Source organism: Panulirus ornatus, chromosome 16, assembly GCF_036320965.1.
Source record: "Panulirus ornatus isolate Po-2019 chromosome 16, ASM3632096v1, whole genome shotgun sequence".
NCBI classification, from domain to species: domain Eukaryota; kingdom Metazoa; phylum Arthropoda; class Malacostraca; order Decapoda; family Palinuridae; genus Panulirus; species Panulirus ornatus.
In genome coordinates this window covers 5,646,980-5,659,575 of record NC_092239.1, presented here as the reverse complement: position 1 = coordinate 5,659,575, position 12,596 = coordinate 5,646,980, and the positions used below count along the sequence as shown (strand labels likewise).

The 12,596-nt window shown below is 38.6% G+C and overlaps 1 protein-coding gene across 8 annotated transcripts in view; it reads left to right on the top strand.

The window, feature by feature from the left end:
• LOC139754084 (synaptic vesicle glycoprotein 2B-like) overlaps positions 1-12,596 on the top strand; it is a 41,663-nt gene that overhangs the window by 2,537 nt on the left and 26,530 nt on the right. Inside the window, exon 1 of one of the 8 annotated variants that reach the window (XR_011713834.1) lies at positions 4,241-4,512. The exons of 3 other annotated variants lie outside the window; for them this stretch is intronic. Coding sequence is in view for 1 of the 5 variants with exons in the window: in XM_071671134.1 (XP_071527235.1) it covers positions 4,419-4,512 (94 nt within the window). In the remaining 4 variants the exon portion in view is untranslated. Of the gene's footprint in view, positions 1-4,240; positions 4,513-11,954; positions 12,159-12,596 lie in introns of those variants that run through there. 4 more of the 8 variants (XM_071671134.1, XR_011713830.1, XR_011713832.1 and 1 more) reach the window with 4 other exon arrangements.

Sequence of the window (12,596 nt, the reverse complement as noted above, 5' to 3'; positions counted from 1 at the left end):
CTAATAAACTGATATTGTAGTTATATGAAGGACCCAGAAACAAGCATGTTGTTGCATGGCTTATAGGTGTTTCACAACCAATAGCTGACCCTCCACCATATCCAGAGAATACTGTACCTCCAACTTGAAGCATGAGTTTGTGGATTGGCAGCTCTATTTACCATGTTACCAAAGCATACACCATTGTTTCTGCTGTATGAACAAGTGGTAAAGCTATTTGATTTTTACATTGATTGTGACTTTTTTAAATACTGCCATTATTATGGCACCAAAAAGTCTGAGTGATATTGGTAAGAGGAGGAAATATTGCACTTTGTTTTGTGCAGAAAGAAGATATCTTACCAAAGTTAGGTAAGGGAGTGTCGGTGCATATTCTTTGCACACAGTGCATTTCTGTGGTGAAGAATTATCTGGCATCAGGTTGAGTGATGTGACTGTGACGCCACTTTTAACAAACATCACACACAAGCTTCACCCTATCTCTTGTGACATCAAGAACATTGATAGAACATTGATGTTGAAATCACGAGGGTGTTTTCAATTCCACATGGATTTTGATTCACTTGGGTATAACTTTATTTGATGATTGTATGACAGAGACTACTCAGGGTGATAAAAGAGGGTTGTAACTATTTTCTGGTGCTGAACAATGAATTACTAATATATATATATTTTTTTTATTTTTTTTTTCATACTATTCGCCATTTCCCGCGATAGCGAGGTAGCGTTAAGAACAGAGGACTGGGCCTTTTTTGGAATATCCTCACCTGGCCCCCTCTGTTCCTTCTTTTGGAAAATCAAAAAAAAAAAAAAAGAGAGGGAAGAATTTCCAGCCCCCCGCTCCCTCCCCTTTTAGTTGCCTTCTACGACACGCAGGGAATACGTGGGAAGTATTCTTAATCCCCTATCCCCATATATATATATATATATATATATATATATATATATATATATATATATATATTATCCCTGGGGATAGGGGAGAAGGAATACTTCCCACGTATTCCCTGCGTGTCGTAGAAGGCGACTAAAAGGGGAGGGAGCGTGGGGCAGGAAATCCTCCCCTCTCTTTTTTTTTTTTTTTTAATTCCAAAAGAAGAAACAGAGAAGGGGGCCTTTGTTGTCTTTTCCTAGCGCTACCTCGCACACATGAGGGGGGAGGGGGATGTTATTCCGTGTGTGGCGGGGTGGCGATGGGAATGAGTAGGGGCAGACAGTGTGAATTATGTACTGTATGTGTGTGTGTGTCTGTGTGTGTATATATATATGTACATTGAGATGTATAGGTATGTATATTTGCGTGTACGGACGTGTATTATATACATGTGTATGGGGGTGGGTTGGGCCATTTCTTTCGTCTGTTTCCTTGCGCTACCTCGCAAACGCGGGAGACAGCGACAAAGCAAAATAAATAAAATAATATATATATATATATATATATATATATATATATATATATATATATATATATATTGGAGTATCATTTCTTTGGTGGCTCCAAATCATTGGTACATGAATTATGTTAACAGCAAGTCGCACAACTCTGGGGGAGAGGGTAGAGGGTGATTCCTTGTCTGGCCCACCGAGAGGGGGGATTTGGGCTAAAGTCCAGGATTCCGGGCCTTTAGGGAGTCTGGAAGAGGAGAGGCAAAACTTAAAAACATTTATAAAGTAACTTATAAAGTAACAGATTGTATTAGTAGCAAATATAGGTTTTATGGTGATTATCATTTGTTGCCATTTTTCCTGTCACGTAGTCATTTTCCGTATTCCAGTATGGTTGTCCAGTCCCGTATTAGTATTGGACCTTCCTGCTAACACAATTACGAGCTTATGATTATCATTTACGAAGGCTAAACACAAGCAAAAATCACATACTTCCCATTTATCTCCTTGATAAAGATTATCTTCTTGTTATAATATATCGCAGAACTGCTCACCCACTTAGCGTCTAGAACCGGTGCAAGAATTGCTGATCTTTTTGGGTCCTGGTGCCTCTCCAAAGACCTGCTGATTTCCAGTAGAATGGTCTTTCACAGGTGTATTTTCTAGTAGCGTTAGTACAAGTTTACTGAGAAATATTACATCGTTTACATGAGAATTCCATTTTAGAAAGCATTAAGTTATTGAAATTAGTACGAGATTATGTTGAAAAATTGCAACATTTGACATAATTCCATCACAGAAAGCTTTAATGTATTTATTTTTTCATTTACGTAGGATGTTTCTGTCACAAACAAAAGTCCACATCAAGGCCGGGCCTTGGACAAACGAAGTCAGTGAAAAGGAAAGAGACACGAAAGTATTTACGAATTTTTGAGGGTGGAAAGCAACATAGCAGTATTCTGATGAAAAAAAAGTGGCGTCAGACACACGTCATTTTTGACGTTAAGTAACAAGATAGGGCTGCTTTTCTAGGGTCAATATAGACAATCAAGAAATCAGCGAAAGCGTGTAATGCGACTGCAGACGACAAAACGAAGCGTTCGACAGCACTCATTGCGTAGGAAGTGGTGGTTGTAATGTACCTGAAATTAAAAAAAAAAAGGGACAAAATTGGCTGAATCAGATAATATCAGATTACAGACGATAACGTACCATCTGCTGATGCATAACTATGTGGTCATCATGATCAATATCGTTAAGTCTATACTGTAGAGTGTCAGAGTTCGGCTGCATTTTACGTGTGCGTTCCATTGATTCACATTCACTGTGATTTCTTACGAATTGAATTACGACGTAGATACAGTTTGTTAACTTTACCAAACAAGGCGGATACATAACGATGTAATCTGATTCACCCTGAATTTGAAAAATGGTGAAGATCGAGTTGTTAACCGAACTACCAATTCAGCATGATATAATCGTCGCTTTGAAATCACATATGACAGCTGTGGGATGATTTATAGTACACTTTGGTCAAGTGATGTACTTAAACGAATACTAACCATTTAATCTTACATTTATCTGTCTAGTTGTAAAGGTAAAATAAATGGTTGGGAATAGCTTTCAGGATGATTGACCGTCACCCTTTTTAATGTAGTTATACTTATTTACTTTACTCTTTTCTTCCGTTGCATTGTTCGGTAGTGAATGTGTACACTTACTTTTACTCTTCTTCCGTTGCATTCTGCTGCAGTGAATGTGTACACATGGTTTAGGGATTGGTGGGACACTTAACGCTGTGAGCCTTATGGTGGTGTCAAGTTTGGTATTGTGTCAACATTACCTGGAGTTAGCCGTGATGTCCCGAGATTAGTGTGCACTCACCGTGATGGCCCCTCACAGGTACGAATCCTCTATCACCCAAGCTGGTCATCTATCACCAGGGCTTAGTCGATTGGGTACCTGGTGAGGCAATTATATATACATATATATATATATATATATATATATATATATATATATATATATATATATATATATATATATATATATAGGGGAGAAAGAATACTTCCCACGTATTCCCTGCGTGTCGTAGAAGGCGACTAAAAGGGAAGGGAGCGGGGGGCTGGAAATCCTCCCCTCTCGTTTTTTTTTTTTTTTTTAATTTTCCAAAAGAAAGGACAGAGAAGGGGGCCAGGTGAGGATATTCCCTCAAAGGTCCAGTCCTCTGTTCTTGGCGCAACCTCGCTAATGCGGGAGATGACGAATAGTATGAAAGAATATATATATATATATATATATATATATATATATATATATATATATATATATATATATATATGTTATCCCGGGATAGAGGAGGAAGAATACTTCCCACATATTCCATGAGGTTTGTCGTCCAATTTAACAGGTCATCCTTGTCTCCGGAGGTAAGGTGGTTAAGTTGGATCAACAAAACCTATTACCATCTTTCGCATCATCCTGACGAGATAGCAGCTGACAAGGGAATGAATGTTGAAATGATAACAGAAACATTATCTCTGAGCTTGGACGTATCATATTATTTATTTTTTTTTTTTTTGAAAAAAATTTTTTATGTTCGCCAGAAATTTAGGTGTTACGCCGTCTTGATATAGTTCAGGAGCATGAGGAGGTACTTGATTTTATCTTTTATCTCGGACGAGATATACTTCCTCAGCACGAAAGCCTATTCATATAATAGTGAGTGCGACTGTTGACGCGTGTAGGAGGACGCTACTGGCCAGACAAAACCTTAAGCATTTTGTACGTACAGCCTTCCTTCGTGGACTGGCGTTCCTGAGGACCATTTTGATCACTTAGAGACTTAATCAAACGCCTTTTCGGATCACTTGATCTACGCTGTGACGCTTTCATCACTGGGAAACCTATCCATTCAGTGCTATTACGGTGAGCACATACCGCTGCTTGGAGACTTCCTGAGCTGGAAGCTAAAGCGCGTGAAGGACCTAGGTAAAGTGCGGCATCGGATCAGCGGTTTCCAAACCGGCCTGATGGATGAAGAGACGAACCTCGACGGTAAAATCCATACTGTGTGTGAAGTGGTTCAACAGGAGGAGGGGCAGCACGGCGTGGTGATGAAATACAGTAAGTCTTTGTTGCCAAAGCCCAGCAGGCGTGAGTCCTGTGGGAGACGCGTGATATATGATTTTCTTTGGGCTCTGGCTTCAAGTGTGCTAAGGAAATCCAAACGTCCCTCCGTAAGTTTGCATAACGTGGAGCAGTACTCTTGTTTTGGGTTCACCTACCATCAGGGATGATTGTAAAACTGTTAATATCGTTGTGTGTGTTTGCGTGTGTTTTACGTAAGGTTATTCTAGTTACATGAGCACCTGTCCTAGCGGGTGTAAAGATCTGATTACTATAGGTATCACTACGTAAGTGGCGATAATGTACTCATGTACCGCATAGGTCAAGCGTTCTCTGACCTCTCTTATGTATACACTGCATAGAGACACCTGTGTCTAGACCACCCTCAGCATATATCCAATCATATATCGGGTCTGAAATTACAATCAAGAACAATTTATTCCACATAGACCTTCACTAACGATAGTGCTGATGAAAGGATGGATTCATTTTCATTCAGTGAACTGTTAGGGAAACGGGCCATGGGCCACTGGTTAGAATCCCTGATCTGGAGAGAGAGAGAGAGAGAGAGAGAGAGAGAGAGAGAGAGAGAGAGAGAGAGAGAGAGAGAGAGAGAGAGAGAGAGAGAGATCGTATGAGTACTTCATACATCAGTACCCTTTTACAGCTTTGAGGCTGCACATCACGCAGGAGTATGGTGGACTTTCAAGCGAGAAGGTCCTTGAATGTTGTGCTTTATTCGGTCCATTGGCTATGTATCATATAACCAAGGACCTAGGTCGTACATTAATTCCACAACTTCGATGTATATATATATATATATATATATATATATATATATATATATATATATATATATATATATTAGTGTGTGTGTGTGCAAATGGATTATCTTCATGTTCATAGATTTAGGTTTGAAGGGCATGTCTGGTGTGGTTGTAGGTGGTGGTTGGCTCCTTGGTAACAGGTTGATATGGATAGCTGGGTTAGGTATGGGTTAGGTATTGGATGTCTGTATGTATAACCTGAGGTGAGAGTGTGATTACGAACAGGTGCGACGCGTTTGGACAGCTGTTATACATGTGTGCCACTCGTTAATGTAGACAGTAGGAAATTCCCGCTATTCATCCTACCCCCTGGGTTATTCGATAAGTGAGGGTACGTTTCAGGGTGTTGTGTATGAACGCATATAAGTAAAGACGTGGTACATCAGTATAGTGTGAAGAGACTGGGCAACACGAGTGTAAAACCATCTTGTGACACATTAATTACACATACACACACACGCAGATATATATATATATATATATATATATATATATATATGTATATATATATATATATATATATATATATATATATATATATATATATATATATATGTATATATATATATATATATATATATATATATATATATATATATATATATATATATATGGTACCTCCTATGTGTATATGAATGGATTTAATGGCTATCTGCTGCTAAAGTTCACGAAATGAAAATCCGTACCATACATCGAAACTAAGAACACAAATCTTATTTATTCAGTTATTTTATTTATTGGAATTGGAAAATGCTCGTAGGAGGAGAGGTTAACTAGACACAGGCTTCCCTGATTAGTCTGCTTATAGAAAAAGGTTTTGGAGGTTCTTCGAATTTTTTTTGGACGTAGAAGGTTGCCTGCTTTAAAAAAAAAGAAAGAAGGATTATGATCATACCATGTTTTCGGGAGTGAACCGCTGATCAGTGTGTATAATTAGATAACAATACTCAGTATGACTTAGACTAGAGTAGTGTTAGATAAGCATCCCAAGATGTCTTGAAGTTTTCCGTTAGACACGTACCAGATGCTCCTAATGCTACCCCTTATATCTGGTTCTACTTTGTTGTTGCCCTATATGTCTAGTTTTGCTGTGCTTTTACTCCTATTTCTTTTCATGTGTAATTACTCTCTATGGTTCTACAATGTTTTTCTCCCTTATGTCTGGTTCGCCTGTTGCATTCCCTTATGGTTCTACCTTGTTAACGTCTGCTATGGTTCTACAGTCTGTTTGCCTCCTATGTCTAATTTTACAGTCTGTCGCCCACAATGTCTGGATCTGCTATATTATTGCCCCTGTGTCAGGTTCTCCCGTCTCGTATCTAGTGACTATTCCTTATCCTCTTGTCGCTCTGTCGCAGGTGATGCCATATTGTCGCTTCTTGTCTGGTTCTGAATTACTGTCGTTTCGATGTGTATTTTCACCTGGACTTTTTTTTGTCACTTTATCTTCTCACGCTTGTTTCTATACCTTCGCACCTTTCTTCTCTTACAGTTTACTGTCTCTCAATTTCCCATTCTTCTGTATAGTCACATCTATCTTTGACTCTGTTGTCTCACCTCAACATTCACTTCCGAGTGTTTCATCCTAGATCGAATGTTTCATCCACTTTGATCTGCCGTTTAGTAGGCTACTTGCTTCGCAAGTTGTACTCTCGTACGGTTCATGCTCGTAGATAAACTCAGGCTGAAGCTCAAAGATAGGAAGTTCATATCATAGATTAGTGTTGTCAGTTACAACTTGACTTGTGATAATACGAACTCGTTTTCGTGTGGATGCCATGGGAAAATTGTGGCTTGACTTTTGATCGAATGTTGGTGGGCTCGGATACAACAGTATATGTCTTTTATTGATATTATTGTTATGTGGTGTAGGATGACTGCAGTTATTAAAGCACGATATGATTGAAGTTTGGAGCGATCGCGAGAAAGTATTTTTAACCTCCACACACTTAGAATTACGGCATGTACCCGGTTACCCTAAGGAACAAAGGTCGCCGAGATCTGTCAGCTATGCGTCGTAGTCGTCCATGGCGTTTCTCCTTTTCGTGAAAGGAGGTTAAGATGTATAAGGATGTGCGTTAAGTGTAATCAAGGTTACGTCCGTGGCTGTTATGTTAGGAGTCTGTTTAGAAAAGGTTGGTTTGGTGATGTTAGGTGTGTAAGGATGTTGAAGTGATGCACAAAAAACATTCGAATTTGACTGCATGCTTTCACGGTATTTCAGAAACCCTTCTTTCCCTCTTCAGTCGACCTGACACGTAGTCGTAGCATATGATTTTGTTCGTTACTATCTACATTAGTGCTGATTAGAAGAGTGTGCAGTATTTCTTCCTACAGGAAAAGTGATGCACATCGTGAATCAAGTTTGTGCTGGAAGATTTAGAAGTGCGTAGAAATAGCCTAGTTTGGAAAGCAAGTACGTGGAAGTAGCCTAGTAAGGAAAGTAAGTACGTGGAAGTAGCCTAGTAAGGAAAGTAAGTACGTGGAAGTAGCCTAGTAAGGAAAGTAAGTACGTGGAAGTAGCCTAGTATGGAAGGTAAGTGTAATCATGTGGAAGTATACCCTCATGACGGAAAGATAAGGACAGAGAAGTGATTTAGTCAGAGTTGGTGTTGATATTTTCGAGTAATGTCTGTGGACGTGTAGCTTTATAGCCATCTGTCGGTATATCATCAGCAGAATATTTGTATGTCTACGTTTAAAAGCCCAAGAAATGTTTCTACGCTTGCTCGTTCTTATCTCTTGGACTATGACCGATATGAACAGCTGTCAGCTAAATGTGAGCTGATAGCGGGATTACCCGGTACTCGTTCCTCATATGGTACTGATAAAGGGTATCTTTTTTTTTCTCTCTCTCCGGGTGTTGGAGTTTAGTAACCTATTAGAAGAAAAAAGAAATATAATCCAACCCCTTTCTGTTAGTATTAAGCATTTGTGATCGATAGTTTATTCATTATGTGTTACACTATTTTAGAGAAATAGTCAGTCTCGTGGGTAATCAAGCGATTTGCTCCATGCATGAAGTTTGAATATGCTGCACGGAAGGAAACGAATAATTTTACATATGATGATTGAGTTAGTCATAATTGATTAATGATTGTCTGATAATGATATTAAAATTCTACAGTGTGGTCTTAGTCATAATTGATTAATGATTGTCTGATAATGATATTAAAATTCTACAGTGTGGTCTTAGTCATAATTGATTAATGATTGTCTGATAATGATATTAAAATTCTACAGTGTGTTCTTAGTCATAATTGATTAATGATTGTCTGATAATGATATTAAAATTCTACAGTGTGTTCGTAGTCATAATTGATTAATGATTGATAGTAATATTAAAATTTTACAGTGTGTTCTTAGTGAACTTTGATAAAACTTTTAGCATGCATTTGACTTGATTCGGATTACTGAAGTTTCAGGTTTCTCGTTTTTGATTGAATTTTGTAATGTTTTTATCTTCATAAAAATTGTATTTGAACAAAAGAATGAATATTTCTGTTATTTGTTTTGTTAATTGATTAACGCAAGCGCAATATTCGCACGTAATTGCATATTTATGAGAAATGATCAAAATTCAGATATAATTTTGTCATGGAGCAATTCATGTGGGACCTCTGACCCACCATGATTAAGCTGCATTGCTGCGCTTGGAGCATATCTAAAGTACTTGGTTGCGGACAAAGACATGGTACTGTTAGGACGGCTTTGAGAAATGGGGGAAATAACCATTTCTCTTTAGGGAGTCATATTCTTTTGTAGTCCATAACCAGTTGTGCAGATCTTTTTACTATTATCCCCTGAAGAGTCGAGCTAGTTCTGAGAAAGATATGAACAACTTTTTGGATCATCGAACTCGTGTGCGATGAAGCCTTTGCCAGTTAATAAGTACGTAACGCGCTTAGGCTGCAGAATATGGAGAGTTCACACAATGAGCATGGAATGGCAGGAATGGGAAGACGTGGCTTCCTCGTGACGTAACACCACTGGGAAGTCATCGTTATAATCATCTAAATAAGAGGATCTTTGTATTTTCTCCCGTGTTGGGCCTTCCCGCTGGAAATAGCACTGATGAGCCTGAACCTTCTCGTTGCTTCAACCTCCCATTTCGCCCCACCTTACATCAGTCTCATAAGCATACGAGTCATGTCGAAATAAACCAAACACCTACTCAGATTACTTTACCCTTGGTGCTCTTGTATCTCAAAGGCTGCGTGTGCACCTCATACCATACACCGCTGATTTCCCATTACCTTTGCTCGCTAATGCTTACAATAAGCGGGAGATGTACAACTCCACAGAACTAATACCACTACCAGTCTTACTCGAAAAACTCAGAAGGAGCTTGACTACACCACATTATGGTCGATGAGATAGAAAATTAATTTAGGACATTTTTGTACCAAAAATACGTATGTACAACACCATCTCTTCATCCCCGTCACACCCACTCACGCTACTTTGTCTAAACAATGATAACTAAACATGAGCAAACACTCAAGCCAAGGTAGTTGTAGGAGAGATCATTATATTATTATGATTCAGAGACGAGTGTAGAAACAAAAGTTCACCTTTATGTTGCTTTAAGTGCATCTGAGCACACAACCTAAAACCGACATTCGTACCCTTAGTGTAACCTTCAAACTCTAAAGACGTATTGGCGATACCACACAAACAACGTTTTCAGTTCCATCATGGCTCCTAGATCTCATCGGAAAGGGCTTCCCTCCTAACATCTTTAAACAGACCTGCTGTGAGTTACCCAAACCCTGTTTATATGTAACTAGCTACTTCCATTTCTGATTTTGCACCACCCCACAAAATCGTACAGAGTTCAGCATAACGAGTGACTTTAAGGTCCTGTGTATTAAACAAGCCACATCCTAAACATCCTGCTTATACCTGCATATTTAAGTAAGCACTATTACCAATTTATCGTGTCCCCCTCCCCCTACCAAAGAAAAAATCCATCCTAATCTTATTAACTTAGATTTAACAACGAAACTTCACAAACCTTATCCAAACCTATTAATCAAAACTAAAGCTTCCCATCCTCACTTATCCTGTCATATCTTACCATATATATATATATATATATATATATATATATATATATATATATATATATATATATATATATATATATATATTCCAGCTGGGTCAAGCACCAATTTTTTCTTTTTCATCAAAATTCCCATCTTCGTAATAGACTCTTTCTCTCGTGTTTCTGCTTTTTTTTCCTGGTGTTTTATATTTTTTCTTTGTTCCCATAGTATAATGTGTACTTGAGCATAGCTGGGAGAAGGGGGAAAGTCCCCCCTCAAATCACAACTATCCTCCCTTATGTCACATCATCCTATAGATTAAGTAAAGATATATGTAAAATCGAAAAAAATATGGATTGTTTACTCTTAAATATGTACTTTTATGGTAACTGTAAGCTCTATACCATTTTTGTTGCCGCCATGTCCCTTCCTCCTTAAAGGAAAAGAAAATACACCCATTGCTTCTTGCCAGGTCAATTGGGACATGACTGAAACCTCATATCAGAACTTTGAAACATTGTCATCGTCCTTTTAAAAGTTCGGCTTCTAAGGGTAAGAGCTGAACCATTAGACGTCCATGAATATAACGATGGACACATGTATTGACTCATATGGATACACACGGAACATGTCGTTAACTTGGGTCCGACATAACATCCTTGAATGTGTGACAAAACAGCAACCATTGCGTGTAGTTTACTCCTTGCTCTTGGAAAGCGTTATTCCCTGCTGGTGACGTCATTTATAAAGGACGTTCCTCATGTCCCCCGAGAACGGACGTGCTTGGCGAAGTATGGGGGCGTGTATTATCGTGGTTGCGCCACAAGCGTTTGTCATTAGTAAAATCCTTGTGGGTTGTAGTAGGGGCGGGACTTGTCACGTATAAGCCAAGTGTCACACCGTCTGCCATAATTAATCCATGTGCAGATGTGCATCTTGTAATCCAACATAGAAATTTCCATTGACGCAGACACGCATGCGCATGTACGCACTAGCGCACCCATCGACGCATGCTAGCACGCATTTTATTACTTTTGTCTCAGGAAAACGTTAAATAACAAATTTTTAAAAATCTTACCGCTCGAGTGCGATTGAAAGGAATTACGGCGAATGTAAGTAATCCTGTCCCTTAAGGCATTTGGCATCCGGAAAATATATATGCAACGGATCTGATTATATACAAGAATTTTAATGTAATTGACATCATTAGGTTTGAATGGATAAACTAATAATGGTACATAGGACATAAAGCACCTCACTTGTATATCTACTGGTACACGTGGCTTGGAATAATGTTTGTTTTGCCTCCTGAAGCCATCATCACAGTGACGAGGAAAATGAAAGGTACCAAATTACGAAACCCAGATTTTATTCTTGCAGTACGTTGTGCTTCACCCATTTATCACAACTGAATAATTTCCACCAATTGACATGTAACGCAAGTATTTATATAGAGCTAAATTCATCGTACGGGTAACCGGACATCGATTTACGGGTGCGCCAATATAATACCCCGCCAAACGTACATTTGTCGACGTCGGTAGGGACGGAGCTCCCTACCCGGGCCCGTGGCTGGCTCCAGTTATCAGTCGATGGCGGAAAGGAAAACGAACATTTGTTTTTTGAGGGGGTCACGTTAAAAAGATCGTACTGTGAAGCGTGTTGCTACTTGCTTATTGCTGTTGGTTGACTGTGTCATCGTTGGTGTGGATATGCTACTTAAGGATTGTGCCCGAACTTAGAAAGATGAAGGAACACTTTCTCGAAAGTAATAAGTTCTGAGGATAGAAGTGTTGAAAATTAGCTATGGCATAATAACTGTGCATTAGGTTTATATATATATATATATACATATATATATATATATATATATATATATATATATATATATATATATATATATATATATACTGACAACAGTAGGAACTGGAAACTATCGTTGGGCTGTAGTCCCGGCGTGTGTGCTCCCTGCGTGAAGTTTAGACGTGGGAATACTAGTGCTAATCGACGTTTCCCGCGTTAGTGAGGTTGCGACAGGACACAGACGAAGGAGAAGGCACACACACACACACACACACACCCATATATATATATATATATATATATATATATATATATATATATATATATATATATATATATAATGTATGTACAATATTCATAATAGTTCGCCGTCATCCATTCTCGACGCCCCCTCCCCCTCCTA